We start from the raw sequence: 24,997 nt of genomic DNA on the forward strand, positions 1-24,997 counted from the left end.
TCATGTTCTAAAAACTGAGAAGAAGAAACAAAGAAAAGGAAAAAGTGAAATGTGAATTAGAAGATAAGCTTTTGTATTAAAAATATATTATTGGTACCAAATCCATGATATGCAAAAGGTTGACTTCAAAACTATAACAGATAGTGATGAACTGGTAAGTTGAAACTAAACACAACATTCTTCCTTTAATTTATGATCTAATTTTTTACAGCTTTGAACCTTAACTCAAATCTTGAACATTGTGATATGGGCCCACAAACAAATATTTTCAATTGGGTCCAGTACCTTTTTTTCCACTAATTGTGGGCCCATTTCCATTAAAATTCTTTAGTCTCAGATATTTATTACCTCTTGCAGACAATAGATTGAGACATATTAATTGAAGCATTCTTTTTCAAACTTGCACCATTAGTTTAATCACCAACTATAATCTTTTTATTTGACATGTCGCGAAAAAATTATTATTTGCTCCTTCAACATCAATTGAATATTATCTATCAAGGTTTAAGTCACGAAAAAAAAAATATATATTTCGTCTATGGGATCAAGACTACCCAATAATAATATTTTTCTGAATCTGAGAGGAACATTTAAAATATTAGCCCGTATTTTTTTTTATTATGAGTCAACAAAGACCGAGAAATAATTTAGAATATTCCTTGTTAATATCTACCATAATGTTTTAGTTTGACTAATTCAGCAGCATCCAAGAATGAATTAGGTATATAGACAGCAAAGAACAACCTGCATCAACCATGGATAATTAACACAAAATATTTGGACTTTGTGATTTTATTTGAGCAAAACAGTGACTGTGATTGTGATTTACAGATATTTCAACTGTGTTGTATCTCTGCGACATCAAATTGATATTTCATTTCCACTGAATACAAAATGGCCACCATATGCAGTCAACTCTGGCACTTGTAGCAATAATGATCCTCCTGAGACATTGGAGATGCGCAAATGTAGCAGAAACACTGTCCACACCTTCAAACATAAACCAAAAGAGAGATTAGATCGATAGGTTGCTCATAACATCTACAAGATGGTCCGAGGATAGGATAATGATTTTAATGATTATTATATCTTTAAACAAGTATCAAAAAATTCTATAGCAAATAAGAAATAACTACAGAAGAACATTTTGCTTAGCATTTGTTTAGTTGCAATTTGAAGTCAACTTCAAATAAATTTAAAAGAAAATTAAACCTAAATTGTCATATATTGTCTGTCTCCCTTTGGAAGGAAAACCTCATGGCAAGGGATCATCAAATTATAAATTAAGTGAATTCCTTTTAGAGAAACAACAAGAAGCCTGAGAAAGTTGACGAGAAAAGCAAGAAACATGGTGAGCACTTCGATGCAGAAAAATGGTTTCTTAATGGTTTGGTTGCATTACCTGCACCTCATGAACCTACAGCCATCAATCCTCTCCACGGTGATCATGCAATTAGGGCACCTCTGCCACTTCTGCTTTGCTGCCAGCTCCCACAGCTGGAGATCGTCTCTCCCCCTCTCATCCTCCCCTAGCTTCTGGAACTCCCTGCAGTCCAATCCATGGTGCCATGGCTCCTTGCACTGAGCACAGAACAGCCTGTTGCAATGTGGGCACTCTGATGCTGTTATCACCTCCTCCTCCTCCTCCTCCTCATCATCACCACCACCACCAGCTTCCAGGAGAGCCGAGCAGTCCTTGAAAGGACAGTAAAACTTGGCCCTGATCGTCGACTGACACAGACTGTCGCACCATCGCTCGAAGGTGTCGCTTGGGAGCAAGTATTGGAAGCTTAATGGCTCCAAAACTCCAACTCTGCATCCCGGTTCGGGACAGCGTATGTTGGCTGCATCCTCATCGAGCTTCGCGGATATGTACATGCTCATGCAACCCAGGCAGAACTTGTGGGAGCAGAAATTGATGTCCACGAATTGGTGGAGAGGTTTGGATTCCATGCAGATGTTGCAGTAGGCCATGAGTTCAGACGGAGCCATTCGTGGGCAGATGTTGCTCCGTATGATCTCCTCATGGAATAGCATCTCTTGAAGCTGGAGCACCTCCGCCAACATCTCATCATCGCTCGTTCCAAACACTTCCTCCTCTTCCTCCTCCTCCTCCTCATCGATGACCGAGAAGTACGTATCATCATCATCATCATCATCATCATCATAATAGTCATTGCCATCGTGCCGATGTTTGGATTGACTCTCCCCCATTTCTTCCCCTAGAGATCGAAGCGATGGTGATTACCGAATCATGAAGACATACACACATATATAGTGATGCAATGGTAAGTTAAGAGGCAATTTAGTCGCTGAGACTTCTGACTTTTTGCTGCTTCAGAACTGCTTCCAATCAAGTTCCAAGCAATGCCGCCTGCTCCCGTTCATAAGATGACGGCGTCAAACGCCGTGTGTAGAACTGACATCAAGCAGAACATTCTCGTACTATGCATCATGAAGTCATCTCCATCCATCTATCAAAATCAAAGAACGAGTCTCTCGGATGGTGTACTTTCCCATGGCCAGCTGTTTTCTCCCTCGACAATTTGGTACGCTAAACAGATTGACTTGCTCATCTCTTCTTCCCCTACAAACAAATAATTAGTACAGTGGTAGCTGATGAAGGCTCTTCCAATCCCTTATTATTATTCCTTGATGCTGACAGAACGCAAAATTTAGGCCATGCAGACTCTATTCCAACTACTAATCGTGTAAACTACAGAAAACTTGAATCCATTAGCGATGACTACGGAAGACTGGTAGTTTTCTGCGACTAGGAAACTTGGCCCTGAAGCCAACCACTGTGCTGATGACTGGAAATGTCTCAGCTGATTCAGAACCAGAAGACATCGGAAGGCTGAGAAGATGAACATTGCTGATATGTCCGGAAACCCTTGTGCTGGATTGACTTGGTTTCGATCTACGTCACCAACAATTCCGCGTACCGACAGCTTCTTGTTTATTAGTTGTATAGCAGCAGCACAACATACGGAGACGGAGTCGATGAAGTGTGTGTGTGGGGATGAAGGAAAGGTGGAAACAAATGGTTGACTGTTTGTTGCAGGACGTAGTGCGCGTTGGATTGCGTCGCGCTCCTCTTACCATCCTGTCCCTTGCGTTGACTTTTCAGTTGCTGCTAGCCAAAGAAAACAGCGGCAGTTCCGCGGCTGCATACGCCTCCAAGGTCGAGTGAATCTAAAAGAAGCCGAAGAATGTCAACCCTCATGAAAGAGATCTCCGGAAATGATATGATTCTTGTGGCTATTGAAGGAAGATGCTTAACCATGCACATCAACCATTTCGTACGATTGGAAGCATCTGCCGAGAAACGCCCACAAGAGGCATCTCACCGACAAAGATATGCCACTCCTTAACGTGGTTGACTAAGGAACCATAACCTGTCTTTATCTCTCCCAATCCAATACCGTTTTCTTTGTTGGACTTGCAGATCTGAAAATTAGGGCTCAGCTGTTCTTATATACACCATGCTCTTAGAATTCCTCTACGATAAATGTAAAGACAATGACAAAATTATTTGGACCAAAAATAGCATATAAGAAGAAGATTTGTTTTTTTAACCTAATAATCTAAATCTTATGTTCATTATTTTCTGGTTGTGCATTTTATTTGTTCTCCTCTCCCATATTTACATCAATTAATTATCTTTCTTTTATCAAGTGTGGCATTAAGCTCTCTCATCCCCAACATTTTCATTTTCATTGAAGAGTTCAGCACAAGAGCTATCCACACTTTCACTTACACAAGTAAACCAAAGACATACTCTAATCATCTGTGAATCACATGTTATTAGTTTAGTCATATGATTCTGCAGAAATCAACTTTGCTCCAAAAACAAAAAAACTGAAAAGTCAACTACTCTTTCTGCTGACAGAGGTCACTGTTTGTTCCTCAGATACACATTCTACTCTCTAACTTGTGTGAATAGATAAAGCTTAAAGACTAAAGCTATTATATTAAGGGTTAAACTTTTTTCTTTGCCTACCTGAAATTATTATTCTCATGTGAGAGATTGAAAATTGTATTTACATGAAGAGGTAATCAAAGGTTAAAGAATTTTTGGATCCAGGAATGATTACAGGCGAATCTGAACAAATGGCAATGAGGTGCCACAACAGCTGAGAGCTGTTCATATTCCTTTTATGAGATGAACAACTATGTTTGCCTGCAGAGTGTATATATGCAGACAACACCAGAAGAAAACAGTCAGTGGAAGGAAGGTTTCAGGCTTTTCCGAAGGTCACCAGCAAGAAGACAAGGATAGCCAAGCAGACACAGAAGAACAGATGTCACTGAATAGTACAGTTCCCCCGTCGGTATAGTCTGCAGCTCTGAACTCTGCTCATCCACTTGTTCTTGCAGCTTCTGCATTACAACACCTTTCCTTCCTTTCCAATATCATTCCTGGATGAACTCTAGTTACTATTGATGGCATCTTGATTGCATCAGTTTGCCGAATAGATGATGCAGTGACAACTACAATTGCTGTTTGCTCTTCATTACATGAACTGGAGATTCAAAAGCACAGAACATAACATGGATGTTGATAGTGGTGATAAACTTGATGCCAATTCTCAGTTTTAGCACTCATATTTCCTAATAAATGATCTAATCATGATATCTTTCCTAAAGGAAGTCCTTGTTCTCAAACACTACAGCAAGAATCACTATATGAAACTTAAATAGCAAAAGAAATTAAACTTCCGTGGCGATTGTTTTGCCGAGGATCACATCTTTAAAATGTCAGCTACACCAGGAATATTCTCGCCTCAGAAGAAAACCTGCATTTAGGACATCTATGGGATTTCTCATCCACAGGACCTGCACATATGTAGCAGAATGTCTTCCTGCATCTGCAAGAGAATGAAGAGTTGTTTAATGCAAAACCTGAAACAAGCACTACATTAACATTGAAAGACTACTAGCTTTCACAAATAGCAACTATACAATCATTTCAAGGTTTCAGTCCCCTCACAACATCATTTTTAAGACACCAAAGTCATACAAGAGATCAAGTGAATCATACCATCTGAAGTTATCAACGAAAGTAAGACTGCCATGAGTAGTACAGAAAATGAAATAACAGAGAACTGACATAAAACATAACACAGGATTACCGACAGGATGAACAAGGGGAAATTAGTTGATTGAATTGCCGAAAACTAAGAGGCCGACTATGGTGTACATTTTGCCTTCCAAGCATGTTTCTTCATGCAATCATGAGCCGTTTTCAGAATGTGTTGCAAGAGAGATGGTCCACAATGCTCAAGTTAAGCTAAAAACTCAGTAATGTTGTTAAAATTTTCTAGATAATAGGTCCGGATTACTTACATGCTATAGACACAAATGTTACATATCAAGCCTATGTCTAGTACAAATATAGGTTATGCAGAACATCAGAATTGACTTGTTGAGTGCTGGTCTCCATCACCTGAATATTAGAAGATCATGAGATCCATTTTACTGGCTTTTAGAAACTTTTAGTGAAATAGTAGGATTCTAGAAGTTAATTCAATAAAGTCAAGGAATCTTTAGCTGAAGGAAAAGCAGATCAAGGGAAGCAACTATTAGGAGGCCAGTGAGTGAATGAATTCTTAGTTGGAAAACAAGCATCCATGTGTGTCAATTTTCTGAAACACCATATGTATTGTTAATTCGCCGATGCATTATGGCATTTATTTCCACTTGTACTTTTGGCTGTATGTTTCTTTCTAGCTCATGTCATGAAGCTTTAGTCCTAGTTCTAGTGTCCAGTCTCATGGAGAGTTCTTAAGCCCTACCTAAGAAAGGAATTAGGCAATATAATCAACATAAAGTGTAAGTAGATCACAAACTTTCACTTCACAATGTTAATTTTCTCATGTTCCTCTGCATCAAACCCAATCTACGGTGATGTCAAAGAGAAACAAGTAAGGAATCTTTGTAGAGGGAAGGCTAAGAGTTCAGTGAAGTCAAAGATATGAGGCAAACTAAATACCTAATTTTGTCATTGATGTTTTTGCCTTCAGATTTATACTGTATGCTTATTTAACAGTTGCTCATTGATAATTGTGTGGCAGAAAGATCAAGAATGGAACTCTATTCAATTTTAATTACAAGAAATTGGGTCCTTGAAAAACTAATTAAGCTCTTTCATTTTTCCATTGCAGTTTTTTGTAACATAAAACATCTCTCATCTGATCAATAGATTGCTTATTCTCCAGAGTACCTAACTATGCAATGTAGAGCAATAAAAAAAAATTCTTCTAGAGTTCCATCCTCATACATTGGCTGAATCATAGATAATATGAAGGCTCCCTAATGATCAACCAATTAGGTTTCTTCTTACTAGAGAAAGATCAGATTCTTCAAACTAGAAATTGGATGCCTAGTGAGAGAACAACCATGGTAATGCTGCTGTAGATGTTAGAAGAAAAAGTTGCAGAGAGAAAGAAAGGGCATCACCTGCACTTAATGTAATCGCAACCTGAGGTCCTTTCCACAAAGAATCCACAGCTGGGACACCTCTGCCACCTCTTCTTCGTTGCCAGCTTCATCAGATCTCTGCTCTTCTTATCCGGGCACAGCGTCTCGTAGTCCTTGCACGAGTAACCCGAATGCCAGGGCACTCTGCACTGCGCGCAGAACATCCTCATGCAGTGCGGGCACTTCGAGTGGTCGACTGCATCTCCTCCGTCGTCTATCAGCAGCGCCGAGCAATCGCCATACGGGCAGTAGAACTTGGCCGACCCGAGGATCCCTTCCTCGCACAGCCTGCAGCCCCAGCGATCGAACACCTTCGCCGGCAGTATCAGCCGACACATCTCGGGCTCCAGAAACCCGGTCTCGCAGTTGGGGTCAGGGCAGCCCACCCGCGCCTCGTTGGCCTCCACCTTCGATGCCACGTACTGGCTCACGCAGCAGGCGCAGTACGTGTGGGAGCAGCCCTTGATGGCCATGCATTCGAACGAGTACTTGTCTTCCATGCAGATGCTGCAGTGGGCGTCCGGCGCGGGCGGCGGGGGGTTGTTCGAAGATTGCCCCAACTCCAGTGCGATCAGTCTCGCCACCTCCTCATCGTCGTGGTCGTCCAGCTTGAAGCCCCGGAACCCATCGAGGTCGACGAGAGCAGGGAGGCCTTGGTACTCGAGGGACTCGGCGATCGCGATGTGGTAGAGGACCTCCTCGAGGTTTTGTGCGTCATCTCGGTGGTGAGAGTCACAACCGTCGTCGGCCACAGGAATCACGGAGCCATCGTCGCCGGAAGTTTGGATTAGATCAGCATCGCCGGGGAGGTGATGTCTGGCGTCTTCTTCTCGCTCGACGTTGTTGAGATGGTTCTGTAGATCATCCCCCGGGTGAGTGGCGACTCCACGTTCGGTGGCTGTGGCTTCTCCATCAACCGAAGGCATCACGGGGCCATCGTCGCCGGATGTTTGGATTAGATCAGCATCGCCGGGGAGGTGATGTCTGGCGTCTTCTTCTCGCTCGACGTTGTTGAGATGGTTCTGTAGATCATCCCCCGGGTGAGTGGCGGCTCCACGTTCGGTGGCTGTGGCTTCTCCATCAACCGAAGGCATCACGGGGCCATCGTCGTCGGATATATGGATCGAAGCAGCCCTGGGCGACTCGGCCAAGGCAACTCGGAGTTGGTCTCCGCAAGTGCTGCCTTCCGTTCTGCGTTGGGTGGGTGAGCGAGGCCCATCTGCATCGCATTTCACCTCGGTAAAGAAGCCTAAGCATCTGAATAGATAGCGGAAGATCGGCATTGGAGGACGCAGACAGCGTAGTCGTCGACAGAGACGAGGTGAGAGAGGAGGAGGAGGAGGGGTGGAGGGGTTTACGAGGTTTCTAAGGGAAGGATAGAAGCTTCCACATATATTGGAATCCTCGCTACACTAAATCTCTTTATCGGTATCTCATAATATCCAAATAAGATCTAAACTGACACAATGGATTTCCAACTCCCTTCGATTAATGCCTAATGTTATACGTCTCTTTAGGAAAAGAAGGAATAAACTACCACAGTAAATCCATCTGCAAATTAAATTATATGTATCAGTTGGAGAGACCTAAGAAGAAGAAAAGAAGGTGATAAGTGTTTTGAGGGTGGCGATAAATATGAAGCTCGAGAAAGGAAAACAGCTACGGCTGTTTTTGGAAGATAGATCAAAGTTGGGAAGCTATGCATGCATTCATAGTTAGATGAAGCCTTTTCTGCAGTCACTTCTGCAGGTAAAGGTGGTGAGTGGTTCAGATGTAGCACAGTTGTTGCGCATTTATCATGCAAATATCACCAGTAATCTTATTATGGCTTAGATGAAGGTCTTAATCAAATCAACAATATATATAAATTTTCTTTCTTTTTCTTCTCACTGTGCCCTCAATCTTCAAAAATATAGTATGAGGTTCATAATAATACAAATCAGTATCTAAAATATTACATCATGTGTTCAAAAAATTTATATATATTATTTATTCTCGTGTGTTCAAATCGGTTCGAACCGAACCGTTAAGGGTCGAACTGAACCAAACTAAAAAACTAATTTGATTCTATTAACTTCAAAATACTTTCAACCGAAACTAGTTTGGACTTATCCAATTGATTAATTGTTTTTTTTAATTTTAATTAATTTTAAAATTAGAATCTAAATCCAATTAGGCCGATATTTTCAAAAGTTTTTTGTTTGAATTGTCATCCTTAACATTTTCAAAAAGTTTCTATCTGGCTATTGATAAGGATTAATGTGAGGAAAAAAATGATAACATAAATAAAAATGTATAATTATACCATGCCTTTGAGGTTTTTATGTTGGTTTGAATCGATTAATCGAATTAAGGCAATGGACTTAATTTGATTGATATTGGACAATTCATATCGATTAATCGAATGGAAGAAAAGTATGCAAACTGATCTAACTTTTGTTATGGTTCAAGTTCAAGTTTGGTTTGAACACCCATACTCACCATGCTCTTAATCTTGAAAAATATTATAACATTCATAATAATCCAAACCATGATCATCCAAAAAATATTGATCATCATATGTTCTTAAATGGACAAGGATAATAAAATTTGTACCTAAAATAGTGGTTATTAACCTTGATAATGGGGTCCTCTGTAGTCAGTATTAACAGCCTTAATTCTATGAACGGCAAATGTTGCATTCAAGTGTTATGGTTATCCTTTATATCGTCAAACAAAATATTTACCCATACCATTAGATGTCATCGGATCACTATGTTTCGATCATACTGATACATAAAACATTGGCCAGGCCAAACCGATATAGTGCGATACAAGATGAGAACATAGCAAGCAAGCAACTTGCAACCATGATAAATTCAGGAGCTTGTATTTAGTTGACTGCCGGAAATGCGAGTCCCGGGTATTTAGTACAGAAAAGGTAGAGAAACTTTGATCTTAAGTTTATTCATTTAGGCAAATACAAGCAGAACATACACCAAAGACTTGAGAATTAGGGAAAAAGAATTGATGATTGTTTAGCTGCAACCATGTCTATATCGATATTTACATTGATTTGGACTTTGGGTTTCTATTCAGAGGAGCCCAGAAGAATTTGCCTACATATACTTTTGTCAGCCTATGGAAGATGATGTCGCTGCCGAATAATGCAAATTTTGCACCTCTCTCAATGAAGCTGGGATGAGTAAGGATGATGCTTCAACACAAAAACATGTCCACACCTTGCGGTTTCAACTTTCCAACCCATTTCACGCTTTCTATGGCATCATCAAGTCAGTGTGCAATCTCGGCGGAATGATCAGGACCGGGTGGGCATGGAGCAATTTAACTAGAACGTACAACACATCAATGGCATAAAGTCTCTCCGTAATTAACCCAACGGATAAAGCTGTCTGAAAATTCACCAAGGGTATCGTAGTTTCGAAGAGGATCATAAGTCATCTCCTTTTCCAAAGTTTGCTTTCCCTGCAACAAAGATAGTCACAAACTAAATTATACATAACTATAATTTAGCTAACAGTTCAATACAGTAACAAGTTCTATTAAATTATTTATATGCCAAAAATTGATTGATTCGAAAACCATGCTGCTGCAAAAGTAATGGCAAAGCTTTTGCTCAAGGGAGAAAGCATGAACATGCACATACAGATATATAACCATATGAAAATATGGTCAACTTTGTGCAAGTACCAACTAATCTTACAACTAAAAATGCATAGATGAATACAGAGACATACATGTACAATAAATAACTGCAAAATAGAGAAACATGAATACTCTATTGTGTATCATCTGTATAACTTCTAGTTTCTCGAAAAATGTAACATCAAATTTGATCCAAAGTATTGCAGAATGTTAGTTGAATGATTAGCCCCCTTGATGCTTCAGTGGAAGAACCCAAACAAAACAGTTTTTCCTGTTTTATGGTACTTGTAGATCAGGAACAACAGGTTGATCACTCAATCAGACAAGGTTCACAAGAGTCTTTGGTACATAGACAATATTCTTCCAAAGTGCTAGCAGCTCAATTCACAGAATATAATGTATATATGCTTTATTTCTTCTTTTTTCTTAGAACAGCTGAAGATGGACTAGAATATGACGAATCACAAAGTAATATAGCTCTGTTTATATGTATGCATATTTCTATATTAGTAAATCTATCAACAAAACTAACTTGGTTTCGCAATTACACTCCATATAAATAAATAAATTTCCACATGTAAGATCATCATCTGTCAATATTATGTAATCTGAATATTTCTACAATCAAATTCCATTAGATGCATGCATAATTATGTAATAAAACCCATTCTGGAATAAAAACATTTTAAAGTTTGCCTGACATTTGCATCTGCAGGGACTAACAGTTCTGTGATATTATTCCATTCAATTTCTGAGGACTAAGTATTTTAACTTAAGAGGAACCAAATTGATAAAGAAAAGTAAAGAAGTAATTCATTTCAGTATTGAAAAATGTTCAATTCGTCAATGAAGTTCTGACTGGAAAAAAAATACTAAGGTCATGAGAACAAGCATACTGACCTTAGTGCCAGATCCATTTTCACTTAGAGGTGGGGTTGCCTCAGCATTTATGCCATTAACATTTTCAGTAGAAAAATTCTCGAGTGGGGAGTTCAACCTGCAGCAACATACATTTTTATTTATTTTAATATCTCAGAATTTTAGGTTAAATATTTGCACAGAAAGAGATTATTTGAAACTGTTCTATTGGACACAACATCTGATCCAGATAACTACATGGGCCTAAACAAACAAAAGTTTGATTTAGCAATTCATTCTACTGAGTTTAAATGCTCGTTGACCAAACGAGGCTCAATTTAAAAAAAAAAAAAAACACTATTGGTGCCACAGAAATTTGCTCAGACAGCTTAACCTTAAGTGGATCAGAGAGGCCAAAGAATTAAAAGAGAACTGACTTTGCACTTGGTCTTCATTGTTAACATTCAGCACAAACAGATTATTTTTCAGTCTGCACTGACAAGAACAACTTTAAGATGATCAAGATGGGCAACAGTCCGCAGAATGGAACAAGTGATCTTGAAGAGATGGGGAGGTTAGTAGTAGTAAGCAACTCAAGATAAATTCTGAATTTCCTTGAACCCAGAAAGTACCATATGTGCAAAAGTAGAGATCAAGATGGAATCCAATCTATATTATTCTTGTGATATTAATAGAAACTCAAACCTGATATTCATATAATTATCGACAAAGATTCTTCTGCAACATGTATCTATAGGGTCACTCAAGTGACCAAACATTGGTATTGCATGAACAGACTATGGAGAATCAGACATCCAAATAAGCATGAGAGACACATGGAGTCCAGAAAATCAAAAGAACAAGACCTAGCAGATGAACATCATAGCAGTACTACAACTAAAGGATTACCTATCGCAAATTTCTTCATCACATGAATTACCAGATGATGACAGCCAATCAAGAACCAGAAAATTCGAATCCCCGTGTTCATAGACAAAAGTGTGCTCACTATCTGCAAAAAGTTGCCTTCCAGACATCATGGGAGTGTACCTAAAGAAGATAGGTAAAGAAAGTTAGACTACTTATGATAATGAACAAATTATCAAGAAATCCCTTTCCGAAGTGCATCAGGCAGGAGCATCACAAGCCATTGATCAGTGCATGAAATTAATGAAGCAATATAGCTAAACCATACTGTGCTAGATCATAGAAAATCAAAACTTTACTCAAAGACCAGTAAGGTGAAAAAATGAGTTCATCTTCTTCCAGCAACAAAAGTTACACAAGAATACAAGTGTGTGTAGTCTTCTAGTTGTAAGGTTTAGGCAATTAAATATGAAAAATGCTTTAGATTTATTTCTACTGCTGTCTAGATGCAAGTTTTCTTTTAAAAAGATGACGAACTTTTAAATTATGCCCAGAAAATAAGAAAAAAGTCAGAATTTAATTTTTTATCCAATGAGACTGCAAACTGAAGCAACTGACCTGGAATATGATATATCACTTTCACAAGTTGAAATTTCTGGTGTTGAATCAGAAAGATTCTTTTGATGCTCCTGTTGATTTCTTCCAGATAATGTTGAGGTTTCTCTCTGACCAACAGGATGGCCGGAGAAAGGCATATTGCTTTCACAAAGAATGTTGCCATCTGATAAGGATCTTTTGATAAATGACCTGAAAATATATGAATATCAACTAAAATAACACATACATATTTAAATTCTAGACTATGTTATAGATTCAAAGGCCTGATGACGTAATTCATGCTGTCAAGGACATCAAACACTGGAAGAATATCATCCAAAGAAAAATTGTGGGTCTTGATCTTGCTTTGCTCCTAAAGGCCTTAATTTTGGAGACAACAAACATCTAGGTAAATCATAGAAAGGCACCTAGATTTTACAGTATTCTGGCGAACTGTCCCCATAGACTAACTTGCACAAATTGTTTTGAGTTCTAACTTCTTTAGGCTGTAGGAGATCTTCATCGTAACTGAAACATTCAAATGGACTTCCCTTGCATTTTTCATACATTTAAAAATGAACTTTATTGGTTCATTCACAGTACCAAGATCTTTTCTTGTATCCTGTAGAACTAACTTTATTTACTTAAAAAAGATATTGGACCTGATAGCAGCATTTGAAGATCATAAAGGAATAATAGATCGTGCAATTACAAGAATTTTAGACGAGGAAAAGAAGTACATAGAAAGATTAATCTCACTGAGGGGAAAAGAAGACAGCAAAAGAAAAGATGTGAAGGCAAGCCTTTCTAATCATGGCTTGACAAGGAAGCTGAAGATGTTGTTTATCAAGCACAAAAAATACTCAAAAATATACCTGGAATATTCGTCAACAAAACCATGAACACTTTTCCCCACATTACAATGCTGATCAGAGTCCAGCTCCCATATTGCTGGTTTCCCTTGTTGAGGATGGAAATGGCCTAGAAATCTGCATTTTACAAGGCCGATTAGTTGAGAAGGGAAGTTTAGTGGAGATCGCAAAAAACTGAAACTCAGTTTTGATAATTTAAGGTAATATGTTTCAGAGAAAATGAATGAAAATCACTGCTTTCAACATACAAATTTATTGCAGCCTGCTTTTCAGCATCCATATAGGCATTGCTGTAGTATCTTTGAAGTGTTCTAAAGAACTCTTGAGATTGTACTGCTGCTTTCCAAAGGCCTCTTCTTTCAGAGAATATCTATCGAGTATCACAGAGCAAATGACAAACCCATAAGTAGATCAAGATGCCCTTCACATGTGAAAAATAATAATACGAAGAACAAAGCACTTATTATCTTAATTCTTAAGTACACTAGAAGAAAACAAGTAATAACCAAATTTGGAACTACAGTTGGTCTAGAATTCTAAGACAAAAGAAGTTGCTCATATTCATAAAAGTTTATTAACAGCCATTCTAGGCCATGTAGAAGTTTTTCACTAAGACCCACACAGAAGGGCAAATCAGTAAATAAAGTAGTCAAGAAAAACTGTATCTGCAAACACACTGGAAATTACACCACTTTGATTAAAATTAAAACAGTTCAACTTCTTATTAACTTCATTATGAAATGATGAGTAGAAAGTTCAAATCAGTTCTTGAAGTTGAAAATGATACAGAATTTTCTAAAAATCAGAATAATCAAACTATTGATGTAACTTATCATATATGTTTGCTTTTCAGATTTAAATAACGGTGTATAGATGGATAAACACACAAATATTTGTATTTCTATGTAGTATACAAGTTAGATTTACCGAATCATGCATTGATGATTAAAGCCATTCTCTTGTATCAGTTTTGATGTGCAACAAAATCAAAGATCAGTTGGTTTCATTAAATCCATTTTAATGACTTGGAAGGATCCAAATCTGTCGAAGTTTAGTTTCTTGGTAACTCAAATGCTTGGGTCGAGATTTATAAGTCTTGTTTTCAAGTGACATAACATGCAGCATGTTTTATCATGAAAACTCTACTAAAATCACCTATTATATTTTCATTACCAAATTCCATTTAACAAGAAAGAGAAGCTTGGATTTATATATGAGCCCTAGCAGAAGCAAAGAATTGGAACTTGAACCATAGGGTATCACAATCTATTTCAACAGAACGAGATCAGATAACCTTCTTCACAAGTGAGCTCTGTGTTTTATATGCAATTTAGGAAAATATTCTCCAAATAAGTACTTATCCTTAAAGCAAAATATTTAATCTCAACAACAATTAAGCAAATGGTTCTTACAGAACCCAATGTTCAACCATTTTATCACCTATCATTCTTTTCAAACCTTAGAGAATGGCGCTTCCAGAGAACCCAATTATTGATCTCATGACCTTTATTATTTAGATAAATGCTAACTAGTTGGGAATAAAGTGTCGATTTAAAAGTTGAAACAGATAGCTTTACTGAATGTTTCATCAACTTTATGGAAAACAATATTTGGATGTCAGACAAAGCAAACAATATTTCCCATCGACCAACTATGACAACAGACCACATAACACTAAAACCAAAATTATTAAGTTCACATTCTGCAATTTCAGAAAAAAAAACATACTGGGTTTCTCCAAAAATTAAGATTTGTTCAGATTGACTAGTTATTCTGGGTATAAATTCTCCAGTTGAAAAAGTATGGCCATGATATCTTTATTGTTAAATGTTCATATGCGTGTGAATTACAGATGTGTGTAGAAAGCTAGCATGCCAAAAAAGTTGAAAAGTGTAACAGTTTTTAAACTTAAATCCTAACTTGCAAACATATAAAAGGACTTGGAAAAGCTCCAACTATTATAGCATATACACATTCAATGTAAAGATTGTGCTGTTTCTACAAATAAAAGAACATGTACTGGCAAATCTAGTAAAGCACAATGCTTTATATACATCACCTAAAACGCTGATGTTCTATTTTCCTTTAATGAAGCTCTAAAATAATTTAGAACTTGTGACTCCAAATGTACATAGAAGGAAAAGGTTAAAACAAATTTATGATATTAAAGCAAATAAAAAATGGTCTTCCAAGTGATATGAAATGAGAAACAATAACTACCATCCACAAGTATACCTTGTTATGAGCAGCAGAACCACCATATTGTAGAGCAAGTGTGTCACCCATTTTCTCATAAAAGCTCATCAAATCATCAGCCAAAGGGGCATCTAAATCAATCCTTGGTATACGTATTAGGCCTAAAGCATGAAGCTGATGCCCAAGAGCAGCTAAACCGTGTGCATATTGAGCGACATTAGTGCGATCTAAACAGTCTATACAATTTGTGCGCAGGACTCCTTTCTGAAATCTAATTGATTTAGTCAGACAAATTCCACGGTTGCTATCTTCATTTTCTGCCGTTCTCTGCTCAGATATAGCATGGTTCACCATGTTATCCTCTTGAGAACCATCTCCAACAGTTTTTTCTTCTTGAGAACTATCTTCCATCATGTTATCTTCTTGGAAACCATCTCCGTGGATAATATCACCATCTGTGTTGTTGTCATTGTTGCTGTTGTCGTTGTTATCAAGATAACTAGATGACCAGGGATCAACATTGTCCTTCCTATGGGACAGCAGCAGCAACAATAGTTAAAAAAAGAAACATATCCAGGGTCAAGGATCAAGGTGCATGTTGTGCTAGGAATTTACATGGAAGGCAACATGATAAAAAAAAAGGGTGAATTCTGCATGTTGTATCATTTATAGAATCCAGATATGCAGCTGTTCCAGATTATGGCATGATACATGTGATACGCATAGAGCCTGAGACATACCACACTGATACCTTTTTGGCACAGCCACACTACACAACTTAATCTTTGGGTAGGTATATTTCTTCATTGATAAACATTATGATCATGTTAAAGAATGCCCAGAGAGTACGTGACAATAACAAATGGTTTGTTTACTCTAATTACATCTAGTACGAAACATAGTTATGAGTTTTTAGGCATTTCTGTGAAACGAAGAGAAGTACTAAATCAGTTTCTAACCTGAAATGAACCACCCAAATCTATACCTAAATTTTTGGAAGTCTCCAAAAGAGTTTGTCTGGTTTCATCACAGAATTAGAAGGTGAAAAGAAAAAAATCTCACCAACTACCTACAGCGTGATAGTTTAGAGATACGATTATAAGACGACTTTGTTCAAACTTCAAATGACGGCATTTTATTTGATGAGTTTCATCAAGGATTTAAATAATGATACAAACCACAATGTCTGACCAGTGTACCTCAGTACATGGTTCGTTTTACCGGTCCATACCTGTATATTGATCAACCATCGGTATGATACATACCGACATACCGACATATGATACAGTGGGATATACTGACAGACTGGGTGTACCGCTCAAACCAATCCCTTGTTGGATCAGTACATACCACCCGTACCAGGCAGCATACCATGGTACGACAAACCTTGCCTCTGTATACTACCAAGAATATTAGAAAAACACAAAGATGTGCCAGTATATGTCAGTATAATCAGTAAAATTGTCCTACGAGTTTGGCCTTGAACTAGTACAATACAATCAGTACAATAATATCACTGTTTAGATTCATGATTATCATAACATGTACCAAGTTCCTTTTGAATCAAACATTATCCATGTCAATCAAAAAATGTCTTGCCCATGTTATAGAACAAATCTAATAAAGGAAAGCATGAGTTCCTTTGTGTAAATGTATTTAAAACTAAGAGAATTAGACACTCATTCAAACTTGTGGTAACATATTCAAATGGGGATTCTGTTCAGAGCACAGAGAGTTTTACATTGCTGTTTGCCAAATGGGCATGAGGTTGAATGTTTGAAAAGCCATTTACAACTTCAAAAAAAAATCATCCACTGCTAGAAAAGGTTGTTGGATCCTTAAATTTCTAAAAGACTTTACTAGAACCACTTTTGACAAGTATTGCTTTCATTGCCAAGATAAGATGGTTTTTCTATCACATTTGCCAAATGGGCATGAGGTTGAATGCTTGAAAAGCCGTTTACAACTTCAAAAAAAGCCATCCACTGCTAGAAAAGGTCGTTGGATCCTTAAATTTCTAAAAGACTTTACTAGGACCACTTTTGACAAGTATTGCTTTCATTGCCAAGATAAGATGGTTTTTCAATCATTATAGTAATCAATAGAGTCCTTGTGCTTAGATAGCCAAGAATCTGATAACAAATTCATTAATGAAAGGTTTTAAATTTCAATCTAGTGGCATAGAGACTGAGCTCCAAGTGCTTACCAACTAAGATTTACATTGTAAACAAAAAGAGTATAGTTTGATCTGTAAGTGGGCTATGGCATCTGGCAGTAGCTTAACATACAATTTGCAGAAGTTTAACATAAGGGTTTTCCTGTAAAAGTTTAGGCCCCAATTCTGCTAACTGGTTCTGGAAGAAGCATATTTAACGTGATACTTGCGTTTGGTTCAAGATCTTTACATCCTTGTCTAATATGCTGGATTACCATACGAAATAATGATTGTGCAGTCTTAGAAGAAGTCAAAGACAGCATCAGCTGCTCCAGGATCAGAGAGATTGACAACAGAGACTCCATCTCAAGACTGAATATGAGTGCTATTAGTCGAACCTGTTAATCTACTTTTGCATGAATGAATGGCACAGCCTTCCAACAAACCATTTTTATCACACCGAAAGCAAATAAGAGTATAACATCTTGAGATCTACTCCAAAAGTGTCTGTTAAAAGCCACTACTTCTTTTCTTAAGCATCAAAAATACTCGATACATCTGCTTCTCATCAAAAGTCAACATGAAAAACTTCTTGAGGGTGCATAAACCATCTCATAATTTAACAAAGGTCTCATGGCTGATATAAACATTTATACTGCAGATATGCTTTGGAAACATATCCATAAACATTACCTTCCTGAATAAATCTAAAAGGGCAGAATAAACACAAAATATTGGTAACAGTAGACCTAGAGCAAGAGGTCCACTGGATTGGATTCTGAAGATGTGAACTGCCACCTGAATCAGAATATAACCAGGTAATTTGTATATCTTATCTTGGTGGAGACGGAGAGAAAGTAATATTCCAGAAACCTAAAATTTAATATACCAGTTCCACATTATAAAAATCACTTCCTAATTGCGCTTATGTGAATAAAAGATCCAGCATAAAATCAACCTTTTATAGAAGAAAGATTGAGAAAAGCTTGGAACACCCAAGGATCACACCGAGGGAAAGATATGTAACAGGTGCAGTATTTTAAAGCAGGAAATGAAAAGTATAAAATTCTTACAAAATGACAGGTTCTCTTAAAGCACCATCAAACTCTAAAGCTGGTGTAACTTCACAATGGAAGAAGCCAGTTAGATTCAGTGCATAGGCTGCAACTTTTCCCAGCAAAGTAAGCACACCTTTAGCCTTACTGCAATAAAAATTCTTGAATTAGAACACCGTCACAAAAAATATTGCAGTTTCAAATTAGAGAAATGACAAGGAGCCTCTGTCACAAGGGGGAAGTTACCTTCGAGAATGTTTATGGAGATCCCAATGCAGGAACATTAAACGATTTTCGCTTGGTACATCTTTATTCAGAAATTCAATGGCATTAGCAAATTCGACACGAAGAATAGATTCTCGAGGTTTCTTCTCTTCTGACTGTTGAAACAAAAAAAAGAACCATACAAAGATAGTGGTAGAAGTGACCATTATATCCAATTTATAGTGTAAAGCTATTAAAATGAGCAAATTTTCTGTCTATATTTCATACAGAAAAGAAACTCTTGAAAGCTCTTAATATGGAGCATACCTTAATCAAGTTTAAAATGATTATAGGGTTCCCATATCTTTTTACAAGATTTTCAAAATGAAGTTGGGTGGCTTCATAATCTTTATCCTTTCTATGCACTGCAAAAAGGGGAAGAGAAAATAAAACAGTGAAAAACATTATGTGTAGTTGTGTTCAACATGCTGCAGCAAGTTTGAAGCTTACAGACAATATCAGGCTTAAGATTTAGCTTTGAAGTTTCCTGTGACCAAAACAGTGGTATGGAACCCCTATTCTGAACAACAGAACAAATATGTGTTGGAGTCCCTCCAGGAATTTCTTCAAAAACAATTTGTTCTGTCTCGACATCATTTGCGACTCTTCCCTTCTCATTAACACCACGCTTCAAATATCTGATCAATAAGAGCCAGAACAACAATAGAAAAATAGAGGGAAAAAAGATGAACATCATAGTCATAAAATTTAATCTTCACATATCATAATATGCGAAGTACTGAGCATCAATCATCTTTACTCTCATCACCAGGGTTATACTTGGTCAAACCATTACAAACATGGTAAATAAAGAAAAGGACAGAAATATATAACAACCTAGTGCCAGCATAATGACGTGACCGCCTAGCGATGAGTGTCAATTTAAAAATCTTCCCAGATACTGAAAGTTTTGCCTGAATAAAGAAAACAAAAACCATCACTGCTCCATTATCTGATGTGTTGAGTAATATCAAGGTCAATGTCAAAGAACAAGTGAATGGAAATAATGACTTATAAGTTCTTAGCCAACTTTTGAAAAAAAATTTTGATGCTCAAGAATTTAAATGATACTTTTAACTTAGAGAAAATGTTAGAATTCATAACCTACAGTTAGAAAAATTATCAATGAGCCTTTTCATGAAAACTTGGACAACCAAAATGACAAATATGCTGAATAAAGTAAATCAGAGGCAAAGTTCCAATAGAATATTAACTGCCAAACATTAGCATCCCTAATCATAGTCAGAAGATTTAGGAAATGTATTTAAAACCTGAAAATTATCAAAAAGAAAATCCTACCAATCTTACTATCTTCTTTACATTTTTTATGTATTAAGTTACTAAAAGCAGATTGTTCCTAGTAAATAAGTCAGAATATTTACTATATCATATAAATGTCAAACCTTGTGATATTACAATATTCCTTACTCCAAAAATTTTTATCTATGCCATCTTATATCCTTTTTTTTTAGTGATATGAAGTATTGGCACATCCATGTCATGTTATATAAATAGTGTCGGGAGAGTCATCAAATCAAGGTTCATCGTACCGCAATATACCACCTGATATGGGTGGTATGTACCATTTCGATAAGGGAATGGTACGGGCGGTATACATCGATTTGTTGGGACATCTCACATACCATGTGTCGATACATCAGTTCGGTTCAGTACCTACCATACCAATGCCTGATCGATATACCGGTATGAACTATTAAGATGAACCATGCATCAAACTACTAAGAATCAAGTTGTAAGTAGTTTCAAAGTCTTTTTAGACACTTTATATAAATATGAGATTTACTATATTAAAAAAGCCTTTATCTTGAAGAATCTTGTATCCCTAGAAAAGATACTTTTTGATATAATTGTAATGGTATTGATTTTTACGAAAAGTTTAAAGAAGGTGGGTCTCTTTTTTCCTGATAGTTTGACTTCATTGTAGTGTGTGGGACATATTCAGTGTGAGACATATTTCTAGGTGTGACTCCAAGGAAACAAAGCATGTTTGTAGTACCAGCTTCGGCATTAGTTACAGAATGGAAGTACATATACAGAGGTCAGCCTATAGGACCTTAATCAGACCAGAACAAGCATTATTTTTCTCTTCATCTAAAGTTCACTCCAATAAGAATGATTACTTATATAAGAAAATAAACGTGGATTGGAGAATAAATTTGTAATTCAAAGTGAGAAAAATTCGATGATGTATACAACTTGAGCTCTTAAGTCTTATCTATCCCGAGTAATAGGGATTTGATGAATCCCTGGTTGTAAGAGCAAATAGACATCCTCCATCAATATAGTAAGCCGGAGATCTGACTTCAATATGCAACATATACATGAATCAGATATATGACTGCTTAATAACTCATAGCATTTGATGGGAGCTGAGGTCCTGCACTTCTTCCTCCATATGCATTATCCCTTCAGTTGGTACCTTACCGACTTTCAAATGTTGAGCTAATTTTTCTTGTTCTGCTTCATTGATTAACACTTCTTCACAGAATTTTGTGATTTAGGTATCATGAACCATACGGTTCTGTGAAGAATTTTTTAAAATAATACACATGTGCCAGCCTTGACTATAATTTATAGATACAAGTTATTGTCGCAACTATCAAATTATATACTGATCTAAAGTTGTTGAGAAATTGGAAGCTAATGCCAATTGAACAGGTTGTATCATGGTCAAAGTCATTTGAACATGTTGTATCTAGTGAAGGACGAAACTTGACAACAAAATGAAATCAAATTAACATGGTTCTTCTTTTTAGGTATCTTCCAAAATGTTAGCAGACACCGTCAATACTTATTAGATTGAGGTAAGTTGTGGATATATTCTATAGTGTTTGGCACCAATGAAATCTACAGTTATACATCGTATAGAATTCCAGATATGAGTTATAGGTATGTTAAGATTTTCAAATATATATCCCTAATTGTATAGATAACTGAGGATGGGTTTTTGATTTCGTGTTGAGCAACACAGGAACCAAATATTTTCAGAGATTGTGATAACCCACCGAGATATAATAACCGTGACCTTATAGTTCAATATGATTCACAAAGTAAACATCATAAGAAAAATAGAAAACACTTCCAACCAGAGCTGAAAGCCATATGAATTTATTCAAGGCGACCACGCATTAGAAATAGTTACTCGTGGTAATAGGAGAACCTGTATGCTGGAGAAAGAATTTTAGTTCTAAAAGTAAAAACATCTTACCTGCTTGAAAAAACCATATACTAAGGCAACTGTCCATAGAGTATTTTTAAGTTGATTACGGATTCCACGTGTCAAAAACTCATTCCAGACAAACATGGACTCATACAACACTTCTCCTTTTTGACTGTCAGATATGTTCTTTTGGAGGCTTCTCATAACATGGTATGAGTAGCTGAAAAAGAAGTCTTTTGTAAGATCTACTGTACACAATAGCTTCTTGTATCTGCACCATCATTAAGGCAAAAACTTTTTATTTAAGGTTATATTCTGACAATATACAGATGTAGAATCATGATGCAACAATAATACATGACATACTACAAGATGACAGAATAAAACCTGGTTTATTATAAATTTTAATATATAGCAACATAGAAAAAATGCATGAAGGTGAACTAGTAATTTAGACATAACAGTCTGCCACTTAAAGCCGCAGAGAAACACGTGACATGGAGAGAAATTCTACTAAATGAGCAGTTGTTCAGATTGGAAAATAATGCCCTCTCATAACCAAAGATTATTAAATACTTTAAGAGAAGAATTCATAAATGAATAGAAAGCATATGCCTATATGTTACTGTTTTTTATGCATACCCTCCATTCTCCAATAGTAATACAACTATAAATTAGAAGCTTAATTCTAAATCATTGTTTTGAGTCAAATAACAAATGTCGAGTTAACCCACAAACTCAAAATGACAAAGAGCTATAGTATCATGTTACAAACATAATAAAGAACAAACCTGTTTTCATTCTTAGAATAAGCCATATTAGAGTGGATGGCCGAATTTGGAAGTGCAATCATCTCACTTTTTGTGACAGCAAAGATAGCATGGCCATATATGATGCCAATTTGCCGCCTTTTAGTAATAAGCAACATATAATAGGGGCCCAAGAACCTAACAAACCCTGAAGTGATAATATATCTTATCAATGAAAAGTTTTGAGATATGACAACTAAAATACTGCAAATAAGCAACACAGAAAATGAGCTGATAGTCAACTAACCAACAATGCCATAACAGTTGGTGACAAATTTTAGTCCACCAGTCAACCTGTTTCCTTCATCAATTCGCTTCAACAACTCATTGCATTCGCTTTCTGTGTATGTTGTGGCATCCTCACGGATGTTAAGCTCTGAAGCATCTGATCTGTCAATCTTCAACACTCTCCATAGTGTTCTACTCTTGTCTCTTCCAATCATATAAAATTTCTACAATGTAACACAAAAATAAAACAGTAACCATCTTTGTCATAATGAATAAGAAAGCAATCAACAAAGCAAATGAAAGACTAGCAGTAGAAAAGTATAAACTTCAATGACTCAGATTGCCTCTGAGATCATAGGGATTAGTACGGGCATTGTCCCAAAATGGTGAATAATTATTTAATTACCAAGTAGTTTTAGAAATTGTTCATTATAAAAGAAAAGTTTTACTTTGTGTTTGAGAAGTTAGAATTATTCTCGTTGAAAATGTGGCATCCAAAAAATCACTAACAATATATTTTAAACTCCACAAATATTGCACAAATGTGACTAATAAGGTGATGTATACGATGGACAAGTAACTTTTGTAATGCGTAGTACACCAGAAAGATGTTCTCTACAAACAAATCACTGAGAAAAGTTTTAAGAACACGTAGCAGTTTGTCTTCCTATCAATAATAACCATGACTCAGACTCGCATGAAAAACTCAATTTGTTGTCTTCAATTAATCAAGAAAAGGCTCCGTATTTTAGCTTCGGAACAGAGCATGGGATTAAAGATAAGCAAATCGTATACGCCAGAGAAGGAACTCTAAGATATTCAAAAAGAAAACAAAAGAGGCACCAAAGCACAACTTTGGAAGCTTTAGCACATACAGGATCAAAAGTAGCAGAGAACCAACGAATCAAAAGTGGGAGCTAAGAGATAAGCCACTTTTGATTTTGGCAACGAAACAGATGGAATTTTAGCAAGCTCCTTACCGATCGTGTCTCGTAGAGCCTAAATTTATGGAGGTAGGAGCTCGAGGCGTCGGGGTTGCCCGCGATCCGGGCCTCCGCACCGTCCTGTACCGCCATCCCGTTCCGGATCGCGAGACCCGGGGTCGGACCAGATCACTCGAGCATTCCAAACCCGGCAGATCACCAAGCAACTCGCCACCGGATCTCCAGATCCTCCCACCGATTCAATAACCACAGCTTCTCTTAGCTCCTCCCCCTCGCCTCTCCTGCGCCAGAAGCCGCCTCCGTCCTCGGACACGGGGCACCGACAAGAAGACGAAATGTAGGGAAACCAGCTCGAAAATGATCAAGAAAGAGGGAATGTTTCGTTCTTTAGAGGCAAAGATGGAATCTTTCGAGCTGGAAACGAAACTGGAGGCGGAAAACAGCCAAAAAAAGGGATGGAATTTACACGTTTTCTCGCTGGATTCTGGTGAGATTGGGAGGATGGTGGCTGAAGAGGGACGTCGTCGGAGATCGTGAGGGCGAGGCAAAGCGAAACCACGAAGGCGCCTTCAATCCACAATAACCCAATTGATTTCGAGAAAGAGAAAATCCAAATCTTAACAGAGAGAGAGAGAGAGAGAGAGAGAGATTATTGCGTTATTTCCATTTCATGCTTCCTTTAATCTCTCTGTGTTTCTGTTCTTCTCTATAGACACGTGATCAGATTTCGATCGAGATCAAGGCTTTTTCGACTTCTTCAAAAGCACTCATCGTCGTACCTCTTTTAGACTGAAAGGGACCCACATAAATTCTCGAATAATAATACGGGGCTTATGGGGGGTA

At 37.2% G+C, this 24,997-nt stretch overlaps 3 protein-coding genes across 4 annotated transcripts; all 3 read right to left on the reverse strand.

Annotated features, from left to right (window-relative positions):
• Positions 1-792: 792 nt before the first annotated feature.
• LOC135636581 (uncharacterized) lies at positions 793-3,476 on the reverse strand. Its single transcript, XM_065148380.1, has 2 exons — positions 1,403-3,476; positions 793-990 (listed from the first exon to the last, which is right to left on the reverse strand). The coding sequence occupies exons 1-2, from the start codon at positions 2,212-2,214 to the stop codon at positions 912-914; spliced, it is 891 nt and encodes a 296-aa protein (XP_065004452.1). The 5' UTR covers positions 2,215-3,476; the 3' UTR covers positions 793-911.
• A 2,982-nt stretch (positions 3,477-6,458) lies between these two features.
• Positions 6,459-7,577, reverse strand: LOC135635953 (uncharacterized). Its single transcript, XM_065147437.1, has one exon. It carries the CDS (start codon positions 7,575-7,577, stop codon positions 6,459-6,461), a length of 1,119 nt encoding a protein of 372 aa, XP_065003509.1.
• A 1,827-nt stretch (positions 7,578-9,404) lies between these two features.
• Positions 9,405-24,797, reverse strand: LOC135617360 (phosphoinositide phosphatase SAC2-like). 2 transcript variants are annotated; one of them, XM_065117457.1, is made up of 16 exons: positions 24,191-24,797; positions 23,230-23,434; positions 22,965-23,130; positions 22,222-22,444; positions 19,830-19,906; positions 19,443-19,630; positions 19,260-19,357; positions 18,975-19,108; positions 18,747-18,875; positions 15,558-16,047; positions 13,571-13,692; positions 13,326-13,439; positions 12,472-12,645; positions 11,896-12,036; positions 11,029-11,125; positions 9,405-9,948 (listed from the first exon to the last, which is right to left on the reverse strand). In XM_065117457.1, the coding sequence occupies exons 1-16, from the start codon at positions 24,284-24,286 to the stop codon at positions 9,829-9,831; spliced, it is 2,574 nt and encodes an 857-aa protein (XP_064973529.1). In that variant the 5' UTR covers positions 24,287-24,797; the 3' UTR covers positions 9,405-9,828. The 2 variants fall into 2 exon arrangements, with proteins under 2 accessions (XP_064973529.1, XP_064973522.1); XM_065117450.1 differs by having other exon boundaries at positions 12,472-12,660.
• Positions 24,798-24,997: the final 200 nt, after the last annotated feature.

Source organism: Musa acuminata, chromosome BXJ1-3 (genome assembly GCF_036884655.1).
Source record: "Musa acuminata AAA Group cultivar baxijiao chromosome BXJ1-3, Cavendish_Baxijiao_AAA, whole genome shotgun sequence".
NCBI classification, from domain to species: Eukaryota; Viridiplantae; Streptophyta; class Magnoliopsida; order Zingiberales; family Musaceae; genus Musa; species Musa acuminata.